Raw genomic sequence first — 24,772 nt, 5'->3', positions numbered from 1 at the left:
CATCGGCCTTAGAAAAACCCGTATCGGTCAACCTCTAAACTGAGTCAAGACTTAAAGACACTCTAGACTCTTAATGTCTTTTGTGTACCTTTTGCTTTTTGAAGGGCCTGTTTTGGACCCTGAGCCGTATGTTTAACACCCCTGTTCTAACAGCTGTTTTCTGTATTATTCATTCATTCATCATCTGAACCGCTTTGTCTTCGAGGCCTGCTGGAGTCTGTCCCAGCTACCTGAGGGTGAAGGCGGGGTACACCATGGACATGTCACCAGTCCATCACACATCTCACATTCACACCTATGGGCGAGTTTAGCTTAACCATTTGATTGGTTATTAGTGCATGTGTTTGGATGTGGGTAGTAAGCCGGAGTACTCACAGAGAACCCACACAAACACACCACACAGAAACGTCCCACATCCCTTCTTGTAAAGCAGCAGTGCTAACCTCTGTCATTTTCTGTATCTTATGTCTGAATCTGTCTCTTCTTACAGGTCATCCTGATCCTGACCAAATACTACCACGCCGACTCCACCAAGGTGCTGGAGAGTTCTCTGTGGAGGTAGGCCAAACATTTACACCACGCCCGCTGCTTCTGGCCGTCTTTATGTCACATGCCTAGCCTTGGACTCACACAGACCTTTCATCAGCCAGTGGCTTTGCTTTAACAGCGAGGTCAGAGTGGGTCTTGCTTATCTCTCCACTGAGCTGCTTCAAGGAGACAAGTGTGATACAGGGCACTAGAACGGACAAAACATCAGCAGGCAGCTAAGAGTAAAGTGGGAGGACCGGAGAGTGGCACTGCGAGGCCAAGGCGGGCATCTGTTCGGGCAGATAGCGTATCAGCATGGCACAGGGCAGGACGACGGGCACCGGCAGTGCCAGGGAAAGGGGTCAAGTCCGACTGGCAGAGCTTCCGCTATTTAGCAGAGCTGGCCTCTTTGCCAAAATCACTTCACACTTTTCTTGCTTTTTGAGCAGCAGGGAAAAGAAGCAATGCTTTCATTCCGCTCCACTTCACAACAAGTGCGTCTTTTGCTCGACATATATTCTCATGGAATATTAATTTCCTCTTTACTGTACACGACTCCAGCAGCTCCCGGGATGCTGCTATGGAGCTGAGCCTGACCTTCCTGCAGATAAGAGAGCGGAGGATATTTAATTATATTTCAATTTCATAATAAAAACTTCGAAAATAGACAGACTCATAACACTGGCTAAAATTAGAAGTCTAGAAGGCATTAGCATAGAGCAAAACGTGCCTGATGGTGGTACTTAATTCATGCCATTCAGCTCACTGAGGGCTCCACCACTTCAAAGCTTCAGCCTCTCATTAGCTCTGACTGCCTGTCTCCCTGGAGGACATATGAATAATGTACATATTTTTCTCTTCCCTCTGTTGATGTTTTAATTGTTGCAGTCTATGAATAATGCTTGAAATCCACCACTGGACAGGCCTCTTGAGAAACCCAGCAAATGGTCAAATGTGCTGAGAAACTAACTTTAACTGTCAGAGATGGAAGAATCTGGCCACCTGCCACCTGGCACGGTTGTCCGAAAGAAGCAGAAATTAGCATTAAATTAGCATGTTTGCACCGGGACCTTGACCACATCTTGGTGGGTATTATGTGTGTGGCGTACCTCGCTTCCTTGTAGCTGTCAGTTTGGCGTGGACTGTGGACAGGCCCAATCCACCGGCCTATAGGCTTTGAAGTCCCCGGGCTGAAGGATCAAACGGGGAAGATGGGAGAAGATGAATGGCTTCACCGTCTCGCCCTGTCAGGTGGCGTAGATCAAGATGCCAGGTTAGACACAGGGGGAAAGTTAACAGCACAGAAAGGAGAAAAGTTTTCACAGCAACTGAGTTAATGAAGTGAGGCCTTTTTAGATCAGCGCTGGTCTTCAGAGGCTCATTGTGTGTCTATAGTCAAAGAAGCACAATCTATATTTTCACAGATGAGCACCCATAACTGACGTATTCAGATGAATCCAGCTGTGGGTGAAAACTCACAGCTCTATCATTCATTGGAAATGAGGCTCTCTGTGGTTACACAGCAGGGGGTGCAAGAAAAGCTGCAGAAAATCTAGCTTTTATACATTTCACACGTTAGCAGTGGATGATGAGCCTCCCTCCCTCCTTCAGCCAATCAGAGCTTTTGGAAAGGGGCAGAGCAGGTCTTGTGTTAATTTTCTGTTACCATCTCTTATATTAACGGGCTGGTTTTGACTCATGTCTTAAATCAGGGTTGAAGCCCAATTCACCCCTTGGCCCTCCCCCTTACCCCTACCCCTCCATTTTGCACATACACATGAACGGGTAGTGTTGTCCCGATTCTCAATTAGATGGAGGGGAAGGGCTAAACCCCCTTAGCCTTAGATCTCAGACCAGATAAATTATAATATTCTGAAAGTTTCGGATGGATTTTTTTCCTTAGTGAGGCTAAAAGTCCTTATCAAACTCTGCTGATTTAAGCTCTTTTGAAACATACCCATTCCATACCTCCACAAACCACTTTTAGGCTTTTTTTTAATCCATAGTAAGAGGCTTCTTTGCAGTCTACCTAATCTTTATGCAAGAGGAAGTGAATTAGAACAAGGTCACAGTCTGTCGTTGAGCATACACATTATATGATGCAAGATTAAAGTACAACAAATCCCACGACTGCATCATAAAGTATCAAGGTAAGGTTGTCTGTTCCAACCTTCTAATAATAACCCATCCCACACTGAGCGCTGCGTCTGTTTCCCAATGTACTGTGGAGAGTTTAGTCAGTCCCCGGGCTTTGGCGTCGACACTGATTCCTTATTTTCACTGTGTGTTACTTCAGTAAGTCTGTCCTTCAGTGTGTTATGGCTGGCCCAAGGTCCCATGTTATAACACACCTTATAAAAGCTCCAAACAGCCCCCTCACTTTTCTCTTGAGAATGGATTTCTTTGTAAAGCAAGAGCGGGGGGGTGGGGGGTAGAGTGAGTGGCAAGCCACAGACCACATGAGGCTTCTCAGGGGGTTTGACTGGATGGCAGCCGGTCTTTGATGTAAGCCATTGAACGCATCAGAGGACGTCTGAGCAAAGACAACAGTTTATCTTCATGTGGTCATTAAGCGTCCTAAAGGCAACAGGTCATCCATCTTTGTTTTTTCTGCCCTTTATTCTTTTATCTTTCTTGCCGGCATGCACCAAAGGTAAAAACACTCTCCCTTTGTGGAGGCTGAGGTCGATAATTGAGGCTGCAGCAACGGTGATGTTTTTGTGTTTTCTTTAGCTGAGGTGAATTACAGCAGTCAGAGGTCGGACCCCTGATGTGCACCGGACACTTAACACTCCAACATCCAGCTGGGTGGGAGTGTGTGTTGTTGTATCTGTGTCTGTGTGCACTAGCTTACGCTTTCTAGTGCAGGCCATCAGTGTGTCCAGTCAAACAGTGCTTCTCAACGTTATGGTAGGAAGTCTTTTACTCAGAAATATCGTGACTGTTCCGCAAATGCAGCTAAAGACATGAAAAGAGGGCAAGTACAGTTTGTTCTTTTGTAATTTTGAGGATTTAATGGAAAAATCAACTCTCCTAAGCTTGTAAAATTCAATTCAAGCGGTTAACCCTTACGGGTCCTCAATCACATGACATTTTCAACACATTGTAGCATCAGAAGTTGGTCACATAAACCATTGGGGACAATTGCATTCGAAAGTGCGGACTTCAAACACTCTTTCTGATGTTAATAGAGCAAATGCAACCAGAGATTCGACGGTTTGAACTTGAAACAAACAAACGTGAGTAAAAGCATGAAAATGAGGTGGGGGGTACATGACATTTCTTATACTTCTTATGTCAAATATTTGAGTACAGTTTTAATTTATTCCAATTCTAATTTTATATACCTAATACTTGGAACTAATATTCACATTTAAAGTCTTTGAAACAGTTCGTTAAGCATCTTTGTGTTATTTAGGCAACAAATTATATACATTTTTCAATTTGGATTTTTTCTTTTTTGTGCGTTTTTGGGCCTGTTGTGTTAATATAGTAGGTTAAAGTGAAAAAATAATAGGCAGATGAGATAGATGAAGTTGTGCTGAAAAAAAGATACCAAACATGGCTATAATAAACATTTCTTTATATAGTATATAAAGGCAAAATCAAAAGTACTCAAAAACGACCAAAAAAGGCTCAGACCCCTAAGGGTTAAATAGTAGTGGTGAACATTCAATGCCCTCTCTACAAAGTTCAATTATTTCACTGATTCTACTATCACATACAGTATGACATTTAGTGAAATGTTTTTATGCAGTGCACATTTATGAGATCCAAAATCTGTGTGCATCTTTCTTTGACATTTAAGTAAGTGGACATTGCAAGTTTTTCAATACCACTATTAAACCGAATTAATCCACCTGAGTTGCAAAGAGCATGTGAAAATGTAGTAAAGCCTTCAGAACCTGCAGCGAATATTAAAGTGACAGAACAGAGCGATTGTCATTGTCCACTCAGACCCAATTGTAAGGACAGCAGCTGTGTTCCAAATGACCGCCTGCGTACTACTGGACCACTGATTCTAGTCAAAAATAATCCATACTCAGTGCTGTTGGAGAGAATGTGGAGGAACCATGGTGGATCCCGCACATGTTTTCTGGTCCTGCCCCTCTATCCAGACTTACAGGAAGGAAGTACCTAAAATCATTTCTAAAGTTTTGGGTTTTCAAATCAATCACTTCCCTCTTTCTTGGTCATGAACAGTGGTCTAGTCCAGGGTATACGGTGGTATATGAAGTATACCTACTTATTTTTCAGTCATCACTGCGTATACCCACTTCTAAATCCCCCTGATGTGCACCATTCAGTAGTATCTGCAGTCAAATTGCCCATGTTTTCCCCAAGGATGGTGAAGCCATGACCCGCCCTACTCTGCCTCTAATTGGCTTGTACTTGGTACCTTCACTGATTAGATTGGGTAACTTTAGGCATGATGACTGATGAGCCAATCAGAGGTAGAGTAGGGCGGGTCATGCCGAGGAAAATATTGGTAACTTAGCGCCAGAGCCAGGGCTCTGCTTAGCGTTGGCCACCTCTGGAACCTGATTGGCCACCTCAGGTGCCAGTGCCACTCCAGTTGATTGACAGGTCACTGCATGTCTCATTGAAAGATGTGCAATTATTGGAAATGCAAATAAGAAAGGCAGAATAAACGTTTTTCAAATGAGTGACACAAATTTAGGGAACCTACTTTCATGGAAAAAATAATTGTGAGGTAAGGTTTAAGGTGGTTTCAGAATGAGACACTGTTTTTAAACTACTGACCATATGACTGCACATTTAGAGAAGAGATGTTTTCAACTATATGAGTAGGCTAATGTTATGAAAGGCTAATGTTATCGTATGTTTGCCTCGTGTTGAAAACATTTACATTCATGCAGTTGCTTGTGTGACCAGTAATACCTACAAACTGTTCCTGATCAAGTCATGATATTTTATAATAGTGAGCAAATACTACTGATGGATTTTTGGGGAAACCAAATAGAGTAGTCTCACATGTCACTGTTTGTAAAAATGTCATTTTTCTGGACTACTTTTTTTTTAAAAAAAAGGACAAAAAGTTGAGAGTATACCCACTTCTCCAGGGACCACTACACCACTGGTCATGAACCTGATGTCCTCAGTAAGAATGAGGCTTACTTCCTCAAGGTCTTGCTGGCAGCGAGTAAAAAGACAATTACAAAATACTGGCTTAAGAGAGAATGTCCACTGATGACTGTCTTTACCAATATTGTCAAACATCTCCATTGACTAGAATGGATGACCTACACAATATGACTTCAGAAAGAACTGGGTGAAGAACTTTGGGAAAAGTGGCACGTCTGCATAACCTGTGAGACAAATTTGTCAACCATTAACTGTAAAAATTATGTTGTTTGTCCAAGCAATGTGATCTTTGTAACCCCTTGACCTCATGACCTGTTTATTTCGTGTTTTGTTTTTAAATCTGTAAAAAAAAAAAAAAAAACTTTCATAAATAAAGAATTTAAAATAAAATAATAATAATAATACTTACTACATAGTTTGACAAACCTGGAAATCGGCTGTTTTCCAGAGATACCCAGATGTGTATCACAGTGGACACATTTCACAGCATGCAGCTTTAGTATCCTCGTCTTTGGTCTAGTAGCTGGTCAGAAATAGAACAGTAAATATGCGGATATCATCTACTTGGCTGAAGTTCTCACTTTACATACATTAAGCATGGATACACCCCAACGGAAATATAGACAAAAGAAACAGCTGCAGAGAAGACTACAAGTGTAAGTACCATAAACTGCGATATATGTGGCATTATTTGTGTCCAAAAACAGCAGAGTGATGCAGTTTGAAACATAGAAACAACCTAATTAGTGAATTAGAGAAAGGAACAGACATGTTCGATTAAAATTATTTCACAGATTTCTATGTAAAGACATGATGGACACACAAGACAGGAAATTCTGTTAACAGTCATGTTACTATGGCTACGTTCAGACAGCAGGTCTTAATGCACAATTTGGATTTTTTGGTAAAATCAGATTTTTGTGTGCTCGTTCATATTACACATTAAATGCGACTTCTATCAGTTTTGAGTATGAACTGAATGCGACCCTGAAGTGACCCGCATGTACAAAAGAGGTCTTGATGTAATACGTGAGGTACAGCCTGCCTCTGTGTTTGATTGATTGATTGATGTATTTATTTCGAATATGAATGTCAAAACAGAAGAAAATAAATAAACAAAACACTTAAATATAAGACATAAGACATATAATACATATTCAAAAAGGAGTGAGAAGAAGAATAACTTATAAACTCCCACCCCTTCTCCTTAAATAATTAATAGCAGTAATAATCTTCCTAGTCTAAACATATCTATACTATATACTAAAATATGCTTGATACTTATTATTAAATAAGTGGCATTTGTCGCATTTCAATGGCGTAAAGGTCAGATGAATACAACCTGGCTGTTCAGACTGAAGTCACATTGCAAAATATCAGATACGTGTCAGATTTAGGACCACATATGAAAGTGGCCTGGGTCAGATTTGTGCGTTCAAACGGTCTTTAACAGATCGGATACAGGTCATATATGTGCAAAAAAAATCGGATTTGGGCCACATTTGTCTGAACATAGCCTTAGTAATGTACCTTATAACACTGTATGAAACTGCATGTAGTACACACTATACAGGGTGGGGAAGCAAAATTTACAATATTTTGAGGCAGGAATTGAAAGACAGTGTATGACCAATTAGTTTATTGAAAGTCATGAGAATTTATTTGCCACAAGAAAATGGACATAATAGAAAATGTTTTTATTCTATGTGTCCTCCTTCTTTCTCAATAACTGCCTTCACACGCTTCCTGAAACTTGCGCAAGTGTTCCTCAAATATTCGGGTGACAACTTCTCCCATTCTTCTTTAATAGTATCTTCCAGACTTTCTGGTAATAGTTTTGCTCATAGTCATTCTCTTCTTTCCATTATAAACAGTCTTTATGGACACTCCAACTATTTTTGAAATCTCCTTTGGTGTGACGAGTGCATTCAGCAAATCACACACTCTTTGACGTTTGCTTTCCTGATTACTCATATGGGCAAAAGTTTCTGAAAAGGTATGGATAATAGTGTTAGGTATGATAATGACATCAATATATGTTTGGTTTCAAAACAATTGACGTAGTGCCTGCTGAGAAAAAACAACTAAATGTTCATTGTAAATTTTGCTTCCCCACCCTGCATGTATTTATGTATGCAGATGTAGTATTTAGCTAAGTGTCATACACAGTGTAGAAACTCACACACACCTTAACATTTTCTCTTCTTTTACAATAAAAATATTCTCTAGACTCACACTTGAATTTGTCATGCACATTTATATAGTATGCAAAGGTTGAGTAATTATTTGCCAATATTACTCTGTAGATCAAAATCTTTCTGTAGATTAAGTCGTGTATCATTTAATGCATTTAAAAACAACATCCGTAGCAAAGTGTTCATGTCATAGAGGAATTTTAGAACAAACAGGCAGAGGATGAGGATTTTCCAGGTCACTAAAGTAAATCTGTAACCCTTTAACCCCTGACGTGTCTGTGGCGCTCCTTCTGAATGTATGATTTATTTTAAATATTCATACAAATTCAACCGTTTGCTCAATAAGAAAAATTTCAAAGTGTGCTGATAGAGTAGACCTGGTGTTTTCCGTAAACATCTGACCATGCTCAGTGCAAACCCCATCCCCTTTGTAATAGTTTTGTTGTTTTGTTTTTACACTATTTTTCTTGTTGTTTTTTGCTTTTACTGATGTTTGGAGTGTTGTGATTTTCCTTTACCTTATTTTTTTAGTTTTTTACTGTGTTGGGAGTTCAGCCAGGTGTCAAAAAGCAGCAGTTGTTCAGTGTGTTCCAGTTCACAGTTCATGTTCAACATCCTAAATCTCTTATTGATGTACATTCTGGGAGCCTTATTGAGTAAAAACCTGTAAAATGTCAATTCCTCTCTTCGTCTTTTTCTGTTATTCCACCCTGTTTTGACCCTAAAACACACAGTAAAACAAAACCACTGAAGGAAAGGAACACAAGCACATACTCACAGTAGTTTCTATGACACTGGAATAATGTCTCAGGGGTTAAAGGGTTAAGAGTTTCTAGCCGTAGCTCCTTGTAGAAAGGATATAAGGTTTAATATGTGACGTACAATAAGCTCTGTGTTGGTGTACTTTGTTGTCCAATGTTATGTTGCCTCGTAGACTAATCTGGACCGGTATCGTAAATGCAGATTCAATCCAGATACTGCGTCGTAGTAAACGGAGTGAAAGGTGCTTGTAGATTAAGCAAAGAGGAAAAGGATTTGCCACTGCATTACTGCACACTGAGATGACTGTAGGCTGACAGAACTCATCTTAAGACTCTGTTGCCTCAAGTCGAGCCATGAAATACTCAGTAAACCTTTTTGATCCTCAGACTGAAAGTAGCAGATGTGCACTTCACTTCTCTTTGGGCTTTTCATCCTCAGTGCAAGTATTTCTTATTTTTAGTTTGTACACAGGGCTGCAGAACTGTGGCTGTGGTTGTTGCATGGACTCAATAGATGAATTAAACAGATTCTAATGTTATGATTTTGTCAGATTATTGATAATATCCTACTTTCTAGTGTGGAGTTATAAGAGTAGTCGCTTTTCCGTTGACCCTCAAATTGCGCAAATATAACTTGTGCATACAAATTTACCTAATGGAAAAATGACAATTTCGCCAAAAGTCTCATTTTTTGATTAAAAGTTTTTGCGCTGGCAAGAGGTGGTTTTTTGGGTGAATTAAAAAAACAGATGTTGACAGACATTACAACAAGCGAAGAAGAAGAAACATGTTGTGGTATGAGTGGACACCCCAGGAAACCCAAGCATTTTTTTAAATTTAGTACGAGATAGAGGGGTAATATATAATAATATTGAATATATCTGTAAATCAACACCATATTTAGATTCATGGCCATGTTTACGGCATGACTCCTCGTGTCATCTTGTGATAATAAATAAACAAATCATCGCATTTGTGATTTAATGGAAAAACCAACATTACGCACTTCTGTTTTTTCGACATTTAGTAAATATCGGTAAAGTTGTGTGCAGATGTCCAATGGAAAAGCAAGTATTGGTTCCCAACCTTTTTTGGCTCATGACCCCATTTTAACATCACAAATTTCTGGTGACCCCAAATATTCAATACGTCCAATAACCGAAGGGTTGGCGGTTCGAATCCCACTCTGTCCATGTGCTGTTGTGTCCTTGGGCAAGACACTTCACCCTTCTTGCCTCCAGTGCTGCTACTCACACTGGTGTATGAATGTGTGTGAATGTTTGGTGGTGGTCGGAGGGGCCGTAGGCGCAGACTGGCAGCCACGCTTCCGTCAGTCTGCCCCAGGGCAGCTGTGGATACAGATGTAGTTTACCACCTCCAGAGAGAGAATGTGAGAGTGAATGAATAATGGATCCTCTGTGCGCGCTTTGAGTATGCGTTCATAGAAAAGCGCTATATAAATCTAATCCATTATTATTATTATTATATTCAAAACAGAGACTTTTTTTTTTTTTGCAAAAATGAATTTGTTTTTTGATCATGTTAAGAGTTACCTATACTATGTTGCAAATAAACATTAATTTTAGAGGACATTTAGGCAATATAATGTATATTATTATGGATGGAGGCAGAAAAGCCAGGTGTAGATTACTGCACAAAGTGAGAATTTTCTTTTCCTTGGTCAGGATATGTACAGTCAGTCCAGCTTGGATTTAAAATTAATACTGAACAAACAATAACTCAAACTATGAATTATGAAAGAGCTGCAGCATCTGAAACCGACCACAATGAACATTTGAAAGATAAACAGAACCACAGTGCTTCAGTTTCAGCTTCACAGTTTGTCACGTCTTTTATGTATTGTGATCTCTGGCAACTCATCATATATTATTTATTTATTTATTTATTTATTTTTTTATCAATTACTAGAACTTTCAGGCGACCCCATTTGAATTCCAGGCGACCCCACGTGCCCCAAGGTTGAAAAACATTGAGTTATAACATGAATGGGTGGGGTGGATACATGATTATTAATTATTAAATTAACTTAAGGCAGGGGTTTTCATAAATGGACATTTTCTGTTGGCTTGGTGAGATAAAATAAATGCATCATCTTGTAATCACAACTTCCTAGGGTTCCATATGTGATCCATTTACGCCCACTGTAATCATACACTCACATAAACACAGTGTTGGTGTGAGAGTCAGGGGGGTATCTATAATTCATGCCATCTTCACACATCTTTGAAGAGGCAAGGGGGCTGGTAGCCATCGCTGCAGGGGGCTTCACTGCTCCATTAATGATGAAGAAATTATCTGACAAGCCATCCGACGTATGTCTCCTATATGTGTGATATTTGCACTTTAATAGATTTTCATGAATATAAACACTAGAATTCAGCTTAAAATCTTGCCTGTGTGTGCAAAAATGTGTTTTGTTTTTTTTTTTTGGTCTGGTAGTTATGTGCTATGTGCTGTTTATGCATCATGTGCGTGCTTTTTCCTTCGTGTTTCTATTAACTGGTGTGTATTTGTGAATATTGCACGTGTTGGCATCGCTACACTTATGTATTTGTGCATGTGTGGGAAATTTATATGTGCCTGTAAGACATGGACTGAATGAAAGAAAGAGAAAACAGATCTATGAAGGAGGGCAGAGGGGATCAAAGAGGCTCCAGGGCTACTTTAGTCTGAACAGTAGGGGGCATCACTCCTCATATGGACTAATCAGCCCTCCACCACCCACACCACCCCCTCCTCCTCCTCATAGTTGTTCGTCTATCATCCTCTCCATTCCCCTCTGTACACGCAGCCAAGCTCAGAATTTATGTGTTGTCTCTTTGTAACGAAGCTGCTCTTCAAAGCTGCTTTCATGAACCACTGTAATCAGACAGATGATAAGTGATGATAAAGGAGGTTAAAGCTTTGATGATTCCTGTGGGGAAACTAGGTCACAAAACTAGCAGTAAAATAGCAGCACAATACAGCTACGCAAAGTGATATTGTGCATTTTTGAAGTGTGTCAACACAGAAAAACAATGCAACTTTTAGACAGCCTGATAAAAACAGCAGAAATGACAGCAACCACACAGCCTGTATTCTTCTGACTAAACTTTTATGGTAATATCCACAGTTTCCAGCCTCTTCAGTGCCACACAGATAAGAGTTTATTGATAGCTTTTTTTTTTTTTTAACCTTTGTTGAAGCTACACCAAGTGACAAAGAAATTTATGTACAGTATTATACAATATTTACATTTACATTATATCATCATAGTGTGTGTGTGTGTGTGTGTGTGTGTGTGTGTGGGGGGGGGTTAAGATTTATGGCATATAATATGCAAAAGAAACGAAATGTCAGTCAGGAATAAAAACCAGTGTCCTGTCCTGGTTGTGTAAATGTTCTGTGTGTGGTGGAGTGTGTAAGATGTGTATGTGGTGTGACTGTTGTGATGTGAGCTCCTGAAAAATTTGTTTTAAAAAAGTGAAAAATTAAAAAGAAAATTTAAAAAATAAATTAATTAATAAATTTAAAAGTATACAGTATACAGCTACACAAAATGATATTGTGCATTTTTCAAGTGCGTCAACACACAAAAACAACACAAGTTTTAGACAACTTTATAAAAACAGCAGAAATGACAGCAACCACACAGCCTGTATTCTTCTGACTAAACTTTTGGGGTAACATCCACAGTTTCCAGCCTCTTTAATGGCACACGGATAAGAATTTACTGATAGTTTTTTTTTTTTTATCTTTATTGAAGCGACACCAAGTGACAACAATATTTTTGTACAGTATTATACAATATTTACATTTACATTACATCATCATAATGTAAGGGAAGGGTGGGGGGGTTAAGATATATGGCATGTAATATAGTACAAAAAAAAAAAACGTCAGTCAGTAATAAGAATCTTCCTGGTTGAGTAAATGTTCTGTGTGTGGTGGAGTGTGTAAGATGTGTATGTGGTGTGACTGTTGTGATGTGGGCTTCAGCAAAATAAATAAATAAATAGGAAAAAAAATAGGAAAAAATGTAATCACAAAGTTTACAGTATACAGTTAGGCAAAATGATATTGTGCATTTTTGAAGTGTGTCTACACACAAAAACAACGCAACTTTTAGACGGCCTTATAAAAACAGCAGAAATGACAGAAACTGCACAGCCTGTATTCTTCTGACTAAACTTTGGTGGTAATATCCACAGTTTCCAGCCTCTTTAATGGCCCACAGATAAGAGTTTATTGATAGCTAACGCAAGAGATGACATTTATAACTCAGCCCACCACACTCTCATCAATACTTTGTTATCAATATTATGAACTTGGGGTATATAGTTAAAGGACAGAAAAAGATTAACTGTTGTATAAGATGTTAAACAATAGAGCAGAAGGAAACCGTAGTCTGAAGGTCTATCGACTGGCTCCTCCTAGAGATTTTAATCACACCGTATGGTCTTCATAAGCAGATGTTCATTCACTTAAGAACAAATCGGGGCAAATAAATCCCTCTGAAAACTTGAACAGGAAAACCCATTAGCTGATGAAGACCACAAGACGCAGATATATAATCTCTTTACCCTCTAGATGCATCCCATGTGCAGAGTGCACCTTGCTCTGTTGTTGGTTGTCTTGTAGTCCAATCAAACCCAGTTCAGATCATGTTCCCATCACTTGACTGAGCCCAGAACATTTTATCTGTGATTGTTTTGGACTAAACAGACGTGACAAGGAAGACGAGAGCATCCCAGTGTCCAGAATGATGGGCAATGGAACGAAAACATTTAATAGACTAGAAGAAAAAGAGCCAGATCTGAACAACGAATATTAAGAACATTTTAGTTGATGATTAATTGTCACGAACATAATTGATTTGACTTTTTATATTTATTTTGTACCAATAGTAAGTGACATAAAAAACACTGATATATACATATGGATAGTATGAAGAGCCATTTATCGCACTGAAATGTATAAATACAAGTATTTCATACAGTTAAATTTCCATAAATAGGTACCATACTGATAAATTACAAACAACCCTCCAATTTTTCCTTGGATTCTACCATATTTTACCCCTATTTCTAATGTTTTGTCGTGTTTTAGGATGCTTAATATTCTGATATCAGTCTGTATTTAGAAACTAGATCATCATTTATTTGTGATTTGCAAATTGAGGGCAAATATCTCAATTTTTTACAGATAATCTTTCTATTTTGCTCCTTTTTACCCCTTTAAAGTCAAATATGTTTGACTTTAAAGTTTGTCAAATATGCTGGTCCATGTGTTGGTCCATCTGTAGTAATATTCAGATGTACCTAATAGGTGCATGTAGTAACATCTTTACAGATTATTCCTTTATAACACCAGTTAAATAATACACATGATGAAAATCATAGTCTTTTAAAACACACATCTTAGTCTTACTGTGAGACATTTAATGATCTTCATCTGTTAATTTTGATTGATTAATTAAGGTATAAAATACAAACCTGTAGTGATGTTGATGAGTTGAAGAAGTGTTTATTTAAAATGTCTCAGAGTTTTTTTGGTAGTCATATTCATTTCCAACACAGATTCTTGTGTTTTCATTTAAGACAGGAGCGACCACCTGTGATCACTTACTTAATGTAGGTCCATATTGCACTGAAGGTTTAAGCAAATGTTTACACAGAGGTAATTTCAGGACTGATTCTGTTTACTTAGTCTAAATGTACGGGGCTGTGGACAGCAGTAGAGGTGATGGGACAGTCTGGGGTGGAGTGCAGGAAAATTTCCCTTATTTTCCACTCATAATGATGACAGGTGTAATTATAGGTGACAATAAGTTAACCACCTTAAAAGAAACTCATTTCACTTTTGCTCTAAGTTGAAAGTGGAAATGATTATAGTAATTCAGCAAAATTCGTCACAGTTATGTAATACATGTGAGACAGATTCACATCTGCACAAATGAAGTATACCAAGGAAACCATTTAGATGGGAAAATATCGCGCTAGCCGCTAACCCTACCTCCTCCCCTAGTTTCCTCTTTGTTTTGGTGCTTACCACACATGCGTATGTTCCAGAACCGGCTGCGTGATAACGCCAGGACGTCCCACATACAAAACAGAGGCAGACTGCCGGCGGATTTGTTTTATTTTTTAAAATCGATTTTGGGACATTTAAAATTGATTCTGAAACGTAGTAAATGAATCACGATTTTTATATGAATCGATTTTTTTGCACACCCCTATTTATTATGGTATGTGGTTGGAGTTCGCAGTAAATTCTAGTTTCGTCCCAACATGGCGACGGATCCTGGTCACACATGTCACACATATTTTGGCTTCAAAACTGCAGTTCAGGATACACTGCAAGAAAAAAAAAAAACCTGTAAGAAAAAAAAAAAAAAAAACAGTAATATTCCGGCAGCAGGGGTGCAGAAAAAATATTGTAAAATAATGGAAAATAACCATCTCATAAAAATATGGTAATTTGCCATAATTCAAATACAGTTTTTTGCCCTAACTTTACATGAGATTTTGCCTATTTTTTGTACTTATTAAATTTTAAAATAGAATATTTACATGTATTAAAACAATCAAATTACCTTTTACATATGTATATATGTATATAAATATATATATATATATATATATATATGAATAATTTTCAATGAGACTAAGTTGTACAATCCACAGATAAAAACTGTATTTTGACAGTTTATCAGTGCTTATACATGTTATACATTCACAAAAACACATTTATTCAACATTTTTGTTGTGAAACCTCCCGTTATTACACAAGATATTTGTCAATTAACAAACAAGTCTTGTTAAACTTACAGAACAAATACTTCTTTTACAGTTAATTGTCAGTAATTTTATCTCATTTTATTATTTTTTTTACAGTATTAAACTTTAACAGTTTAATCTCATGAATAGAAAATAAATATCTGTGAAATTACGATACATTTGCAAATATATTTTAACTGTATTTTTCTGTGAAAAACAAAAATATTATTTTAAAAAATGGAAATTTCATGGTTATTCACAGTTACAGTTTTTTTGTGTTATTTTACATTTGACATGTAAAATCACAGTCTGTTTTTGTCATTTCATTGATATTTTCCTGTATCTTAAAAATACATGAAAAATGTGTAAAATAAACAGTGAAAATTCTGTTAAATTACTGATTTTTTTTTACAGTGTACAATATGCCATCACAGAGGATACATCCACTATTTCTGTACAGTCTATGAAGTAACTACATGAGTGGACCTTGAGCTGAATTTGTTTGTCAAAGATAACATTGTAGACTGTGCAAAAACAGCAGCAAACTGAGATGAACAAGAGCAAAGAAGTAAAAGAGTAAAAAAAAAAAAAAAAAAAGTCCACTGATAACAGCTCAGTTCTGAAGTCGATCGTGCATCTTTGTTTCAATTTGTTTAAATGTTTTGAAGCTGCTGCTTTGAGGCGAATTGGCTGCGGGTAGCACCAGAGCTACAACTCACTTCCCGCTTTGATGCTTCCTTAATCAGTTTATTTCAGACGTGGCTTTGCATACACACACTAACACTCGTACACACAGGCATCCCACCATTACAAATGTGTTGATGATTAGCCCTCCCTGGGGTTCAGATCACATTTCCCAAACCAAACCAGGAGAGAGAGCCACAAAGTAGAAACATAAGCTTTTGGGCCTAATCAAGCCGGCATGTTACATCCTCTCTGACTTTTTTTTTTTTTCTTTGACTCATCCTCTCTTCACTTCCACTCATTTATTTCCTTGAATCTATCGGTTTTTCTTTCGCTCGCCCCTCGTTCTCTCTCCGTCTCCCTCGGTCCAGATGGTCTGGGTTGCTGTAAATACTTAATCGAGGCAAGAGTGTCGCCTTCCCCTCGACCCCACCACCTCCACCAGCTCATCACTTCAGTTCTCCATGCATATTTTACAGCCTGGAGAAAGAGACATAGACAGAAAGTGAGAGAGAGAGAGAGAGAGGATGCCCATGAGAGCCCTGTTTGCTGCCTAAGATGGCAGGCGTAGAGTTTGCTCTCTAAACAGAAGTGGTTTGATATACTATAGAACAAGAAAATAGTTCTCCAGGGCCGTACCATGACAGGGCTGTGTTTACTGCTGTGTTAAGTGAGGTGTTCAGAATCTGTATGAGTGTGAGAGGCGTTGCAGAAGCATAAAGGAAACCAAGCTGCGGCTGAAGAAGCTTGAAGACCATTTCTGGACAAATCTGCAGAGAAAAGAGGTGGAATGAGCAAATCGATGAGCTGTTTCAGTAATGGATAATTTATTGTGTTTGACTTGAACTGAAGATCTCTATCTCCTGTATACGTTATCTCTGCCTTTTACAAAAAAAGGAAAAAAAAAACCTGAAAGCTTAATCTACCTCCGAGGCCACATGTAACCAATACACTCCTGTCATCACCACAACTTACAGCTGCACTGTTAATTTTTAAACAATCGGTTTAATTATTAAGTCTTTTCTTACAGCAGTTCCTTATGGCAACAAACTTCAGAAAATGAATCGCCATGTGCTTTTAAGCCTGACTTAGTGCTTTGTTTTGGTTTCACAACACACTCTGATCAGCCCAAATGTGTGTGTGTGTGTGTGTGTGTGTGTGTGTGTGTGTGTGTGTGTGTGTGTGTGTGTGTGTGTCGGGGGCGGGGGGGGGGGGCTTGGTGGAGACCCAAACCAAACTCAGAGGACTGAATACTTGAAACCACATTTGCAGAAATGACTAAATAACTATAAAATAGAGACTGTAAGTGGTTTTATTTTTCTGGAATGTTAACTATAATATTTCCATGTTAAAATGACTACAAACATAAATATGCCTATTATGTAAACTTGTGACTTCTGCATTTACTTTACATCAAAAGTTTATGACAATATTAAAATTAAGATGCATCCATCATTTTTTTTCAGTGCTTGCTTCAGTTGTTCACTTCTCAATTACATTTAACATGACTTTTTTTTTATCATAATGAAATAACATAACATGAATTCAGAGCTACAGACAATAAAAATAATTATTAAAAATGAAAAATGTAATGCATTAACTTAAATATGCTTTCTACCTGAGTATTATCATCAGCCATGGTTTTGAAAACAATTCCCACAATCCCACACTACGACACATCAGATGTGTGTGCTATAGCTTGTTTTTACTGCAGCTTTCCCTTAAACTCTTATATAATGTTTTTTAAATGAACTTTAAAATCACATTTTATTGCTGCTGATTTTAATGTCTATTTTAATTTTAATGTTTTTATATTTTAATTTTCTCTCATCTTAAATGTATTTTTATGCCTCTCCTGTGATGCTTTTATATTTTATGTAAGCACTTTGAATTGTCCTGTACATGAAATGTGCTTCACAAATAAACTTGCCTTGCCTTTCTGTCCCAAGTAGCAACAATAAAAGCAAATTAACGCATCTTTAAAAATGCAGGAGCTGAAATCAGGGTGAAAATACCCCAGAATCTGAAAACATGTACGTTCTTTATCTTAACACTCTGTGGGATATTTTTTTTCTCATACAGTCCCTTTTGCACTGAGTGTTTTGCTGCTAAATTGAACTGCGCTGCTAAACTGATTTTCATTGTTCCTGTAACAGTGATAATAAAGATCTATTATATTGTATTATATTATATTCCTTATGCAGCTCTTTTCTCTCTGTCCAAATCAAGACTATAAATATAAAGAACATAATAATAAATAATAATAATAATAATAATAATAATAATAATAATAATAATAATAATAATAATAATGGATTAGATTTATATAGCGCTTTCCTATTTATGCATACTCAAAGCATGTACAGTGGATCCATTATTCACTCACACTCTGGTGGTGGTAAACTACATATGTACCCACAGCTGCCCTGGGGCAGACTGACAGAAGCATGGCTGCCAGTCCCCCCCAACGGCCCCTCCGACCACCATCAAATATTCATACACCAGTGTGAGTAATATATATAGTCCATCAACATGCCGACATTTATAAAACTAAAAAAAAAAAAAAAAAAAAAAAAAAAACAGGAAAAAACAAAACCTCGTAGCAGAATTGTATCAGCAATTGGGAATTCCACTTATCAACCAGTTATTTAAACCCCCTACATGTCTGAAAACACTGAAAAATCAGGTCTTCACATGGTAGATTTCTACGGCCTGAAAACACAGGAAAAAAAGTAGATGCAGAAGTCTAATGTCAGTGGTTCCCAACTTTTTTTGGCTTGTGACCCCATTTTAACATCACATATTAAAGGCGACCCCAGACATTCAAAATGGAGACTTTTTTTGGGGGGGGCTAAAATTAATTTGTTTTCGATCATGTAATAGTTTGTTATACTATGTCGCAAATAAACATAAATTTTACATGACATTTAGGCTATATAATGTATATAATGCACCTTTTTAAAATTTTTATGAGGAAAAGTGTGTGGAGTTTTAATTATGATGACACATATTGAATCATTACAACATATTTTTTATTAGTACTTTCTTTTTTTTTTATCAATTACTAGAAACTTAAGGCCACCCCATTTGGATTCCAGGCGACCCCAAGGCTGAAAAACACTGTCTTATGTCCTCTTAGACCACATTGATCTCAATATGCTGATCATGGTCCAATGAGGCTACAAAGCTATGAATGAGTGTAGCTTTAAAAAACATATCACTTTCCTTTGTGTTGAATTCATCAAAACAACTGAACATGCCAGTTTCCTTTCCAAAGTATGTAGAATGAAAGCACTTGTTACGTCTGGCTCATGACGCAGCAAAAGAGATGAGAAATGTTGGTTTCACTATTTATTTACATACTCTATACAATACAAGTTAACAGATCTATTTTCAGATTGAGGTCTGCAACAGGACAGTGAAATGGCTGGATGTGGCATCGGAGAGTCCCACTGGAATGAGGAACAGCAGTTCTTTTAAACACCACTGGAAGCAGTGGGCCCAGATGCCTCCAATTAGCTCACAGGTGTCAAACATGCAGCCCGGAGGCCAAAACCGGCCCACCAAAGGGTCCAATCTGGCCCCTAGGATGAATTTGTGAAATACAAAAATTACACTGAAGATATTAATAATCAAGGATGTTGAAATAATTTTAGGTCAATTCGATCTAAAGTGGATCAGACTAGTAAAATACTATCATAATAACCTATAAATAATGAAAACTGCTAATTTTCCTCTTTATTTTAGTGTAAAAAAAAAGTAGAATTTGGAAAAAAAAAAAAAGGTACATTTACAGACTATCCTTTTTGCAAAATATATGAATAACCTGAACAAATATGAACAATCTGAAATGTCTAAAGAGAAGTATGTGGAATTTTAACAATATTCTGCCTGTTACTGAATCTGTAAATTATAATGCACATGTATAAATGATCAACTGAGGCGTAATATTGTTAACATTGCACTTCTTTTCTTAAGAATTTTCAGGTTGTTGATATTTGTTCATGTTATGTTCAAGTAGAGTTTGTAGATGTAAATATTTTCATAATGGAATTTTACTTTTTTCACTCAAAAACATAGAGAAAACTTTGGAGTTGACATTATTTATAAGTTCTGATCCTTTTATTTATATTATTTTACTTGTCCAGCCCACTTTAGATCATATTAGGCTGAATGTGGCCCCTGAACTAAAATGAGTTTGACACCCCTGAATTAGCTGATAGCTGCTCCCGCCTCCTAGTACCTGGACACAAATGTTGTCATAGCAACAGACTGACTCACAGGCCGTGACAGCACTTTTTTGCCTATACTGTATATCTAAAGTTACCAATCCAGACATGCATGTCGATTTAGCGCTGATATTCAGTATGACCACCTAAACCGGGTTATATCAGTTTTCAGGAACGGGATTTAGCAGAAATAATACGAGCAGGATATAGAAAGTTTGTGAATGGTCCAGTAACATAATGATTGCCAATATTAATCTGTAAGGAGATGGAGTATGGAGAAGTGCAGGAAACTCACTTACTATCTGATTGGACCTGAAATGAACTAGAAAATGAGACAACTGTGCAAGCACATGGTCATGTACAGAACGTGATGCCACTCACTGTGTTTCTGTGCAGGACTGAGAATAGAAGTGTGTATGTAAAGTGGTGTTTTTGGCATGTGTCTGTATGTACAGTATGTATGAAAGAATGGCAGCGCAGATCGTTTTCACACCGTGGCTCACTGGGGCCATGTGCTCGGCCATCTGGAAGACGTTTCCCATTTCCTCAAAAAAAATACTTCCTGGGATGAGGAGTGCAGGTCTACAACTGCACACAGCTGCTGGAGAGAAAAGGCTCCTTCTGGATTTGCTTCTCGTTTAAATGTTAAAGTATACCCACAGGGAACAATAGTTGGCAGGGATTTCATAGAAGGAGATACTGTCCTCCTATCACCACACACAGGGATGTAACGATATGAAAATTTCATATCACGGTTATTACGACCAAAATTACCACGGTTATCATTATTATCACGGTATTGTTGAAATGTGCTCAAAATGTTCAGAAAGTACTTATACACACACTGAAATAATTTAACCAAGTTGTATTAAAAAAAAAAAAAAAAAAAAAAACCTAAAAAATCAAATAAAAAAATAATAGGTACAATGCACTTTCTGTTGGCAGAAACATTCAAATAAACATTCAAGCAAACATCAAATATACAAATGTGCACTACAGATGGCACCTTATGGCCATTGTTTGACCATTTTCCATATCAAGTTTGAGTTGTTTTGGGGTCTGTCTCTCTCTTTTTTTTCTTTCTCTTTTTCTTTCAAAGTGCGGTAATCAAACACGGTTATCATGATAATTAGAATTTAAACGGTAATACTAACTATCGGGAATTTTACCGCGGTTTATCGTTACACCGGTAACTGTTACATCCCTAGTCACACATGCACCCTCCATCCTTCTCTCTTATTTTTTTTTCCTTAATCCATATTTCAGAGCCTTTGTAAACCTTTTCAAAGGGACACTGCACACTCAGGACCACACACATCATAGATATTCACAGCAGAATATTGCATTTTTGTTGGGACTCACAGCTCCTGCATATCTGGGAAAGATAAATAATCGGGCATTGAGCTACCATTGTCGTATTTTTTGTTCGCAATGAGCCATGAGGTCACTGTAATGAATATGGAGCAGATGATAATGTGGTTCATTTGCTACAGTTTGACACTTGGGAGCACTGATATAATTGACAACAATAGAAAGAGTGGCATGTACTATATGCAATAATATAATAAAAACAAGCTATAAACACATGCTTATTCAAATAGAATTAACATTCTTCTCCCAGTCTTACTTAACCTATAAAGACCCAGTGATAAATGAATTTTTCTCTGTATTTAAGCTTTCTTAAGTGATTTATCCACCATTTATTATAATATTATCCTCTGTATTTTGCATTTTTCACTGTAAATCATGTATTTTCCTGTGTAATTCCCTATATTTAATGTAGAAAACTCACTGTAAATTCATAGGTTATTATATCAGAACAGAGAAAACTGAAGAAAAAGTGACTTCTTCAGCAAAAATATCAATAACTGAACATAAACCCAGTGTGTCTATCCACTGTCATTGATCCAACTCCATTTTGTGTGTCCAGTGGATACAGGTTAGAAGTTGTGAAAATTTTGTGTAAGATCCACTGAATATTAGAGGAGTAGAATCCAGGAGTTAGACATTTAAAGTATGTCAAGTTTCAGTTTCATTTCACGCCAGCGTTAGTTACGTTAGTTATGGACCGCACCCCCATGTATACAACTGCTACCCCACCCCCCCTTACTCCGTGCAAAAAAAAACCAAAACATCCCCCCCTCTGTTTTTTTGACAAATCACACCCTGAATATACACGTCACTTTTATGGCTGTGTATTGGCAAGAATCTGGCAATACGACACAAATCAAAATACTAGAATCACGATACGATATATCACGATATATCATGATACTGTTAAAAAAGGCCATTTCTTGTTTGTTTTCTGATTTTTAAAAAGATTATTTCCTGGAAGAATTGAATTACACCAGAAGTATGCACAAATACTAAACACATTTTTATTTGATCAGAACAGGATCTAATGTTATATCACAAAATTTTTCTACTTCTCCTAGTTTCCAAAGGAACTACCATCTGCCACTCTCAGTAAAAACAGTAAAAAGTGCTTTTAGGATGCTTCAGATACCATTATTTAATAAAACTGTGCTAAATAATAATAAATAAGATATAAACAATAAAGAAAAAATACAAACAAAAATGAACCTCCGCCATATCTGCATTTGAATAAACACCTAAAAATATTCAATACAGTACTTTTTAATATCGATACTGTATTGTGAAATGAAATATATATTGGAGAACCGATATTTTCTAACAGCCCTAGTCACTTTTAATTGGCATGTTATCTGAGCTTTTTGCGTGTATGTTAACGCCGTTATTAGCCCCAAAAACACACGCTGAGGGTTAGGGGTTTGGGTTATGTGAAACGAAGATCTTGGTGTAAATTGACACGTGATCAAATGCCGGTGAATAACACGCAAATGGTCAAAAATGAGTAGGTATAGAACGCCAAATGCCATAAAAACACCATTTCTTGGGATCAGTCTGAGAATGACCCCAAAAGGTTTAACCAAGAACTCAGTCTCTATAGATTCACTTGAGCTGTAGCCGACGCTGCTAATTCAGAAAAGACCTGAACAATGTGCTACAATTGGCCGATCTAAACCTCTCTTAGCCCTTTCATCAGGTAGTGACAAATGACCTGTCTGGTTGCCATTGTACATGTGTTAGTTTAGGTCAATTTGCAGCAATCTCTGTTTACCTAATCCTAGTGATTCATTCCAAATCCCTCTCCTAATGCCATCTACACAGTCTTGTAGCTTGGTCAAACAAAATATCCATCAGTGGGCACCACCCCAGACCCCAGCTGTGTTTAGAAAGCTTCCATTTCCACATTAAAACCCATATTAGCATGTCGAAACAAGCAGAACACCAGCGGAAACCACTCTGTTTGACTTCCTTTTAAGTGTTTTATAAGAGATGGGGGGAAAAAATGATATGGCAGAAGATTAAAAGACAAGAAATAGGATGGCAAAGAATAGATGGAGCAATAAAAGAACCCAGTAAAAAACAAAAGACGAGACTCAGATTGAGAAGAATAATAGTCTTTCATTAGTGGGCATGAATTGATGTTTTAACCTCATGACATATTTTAATAATATTCTGAGCCACTGTACAGTTTCAGAGGAGGGAACGTGGGAAGATAGATGGAAGACGGAGATAAAAGGGGGAAATTTGGATTTGGACAAGTGTGTGAGATGTTAATTGCACTTTAATAGAACAACATGTCATATTCGTACAGATAAGAAAGGGGAAAATTGCCTTGTCAACACTGTACAGTTGTGACAACCTGTGCATGTAGTCATTAGGTGATTCATTTTCTGCTTTCCGTCTCCTTTCCAAATGTTCTGTTTTTCCCTGCACACTTAAGCAAAAATGGTTCCCTCAATGGGAAATCTGGGGATTGTGGTTAAAGAAAAGCACTTGTGAGCATGATGTTTCAGAGTGAAGCCAAACTTTCCTGGCTTTGTCAGTGAAAAAGACTGTTTTGCAGGATCAGCGACTGCACGGGGGGGGGCATTAGCAGCCAGTTATTCATGTTTAATTAAACATGCACACACACACACACACACACACAAAACCCCTGCTGTCCATTTGTGTGTTTGCAAGTACAGTTGGAGCTACAGCGAAGTAGGTCTAATCTGCTTTTTGGTACCTGCAGCACATTCCCTCTCAACACAAACCCAACCACATGCAGGATCATTACCAGTTTGGTTTCCTCTCCTGCCAGACAACAAATTGCTTCAATAATGAAATGACAGGTGTGTGTGCTCCAGAGATAGTGGCTGGCTGTTTGTTTTAGTCTAATAAAAGTAGGTGTGCTTGTTATATGATCAAAGCCTGTCCAAACACATCAGCTGAAGCAGGACTGTTGCACCTGGTCGACCCCAAGACGTCACCGTCCACGAACTAGGATCTTCATGCATCCTAATTACAACTGGAGATCATCTGGTTTAGACACAAAGAAGGCGAAGAAAGTCAAGGATTTGTATCCTGGCCAAGCCACACAGAGTGTATTTACTCTGGTTAATAAATTTATTATGTAGAAT

At 37.6% G+C, this 24,772-nt stretch overlaps 1 protein-coding gene across 7 annotated transcripts in view; it reads left to right on the top strand.

The window, feature by feature from the left end:
• sorcs2 (sortilin-related VPS10 domain containing receptor 2) overlaps window positions 1-24,772 on the top strand; it is a 593,249-nt gene that overhangs the window by 180,542 nt on the left and 387,935 nt on the right. For all 7 annotated transcript variants that reach the window (XM_030162130.1, XM_030162128.1, XM_030162129.1 and 4 more), the window contains exon 2: window positions 491-558. In XM_030162130.1, coding sequence (XP_030017990.1) covers window positions 491-558 — 68 coding nt within the window. The remainder of the gene's footprint in view (window positions 1-490; window positions 559-24,772) is intronic.

Source organism: Sphaeramia orbicularis, chromosome 18 (assembly GCF_902148855.1).
Source record: "Sphaeramia orbicularis chromosome 18, fSphaOr1.1, whole genome shotgun sequence".
In the NCBI taxonomy this organism is placed as follows: domain Eukaryota; kingdom Metazoa; phylum Chordata; class Actinopteri; order Kurtiformes; family Apogonidae; genus Sphaeramia; species Sphaeramia orbicularis.
This window is presented reverse-complemented; position numbering and strand designations above follow the sequence as displayed.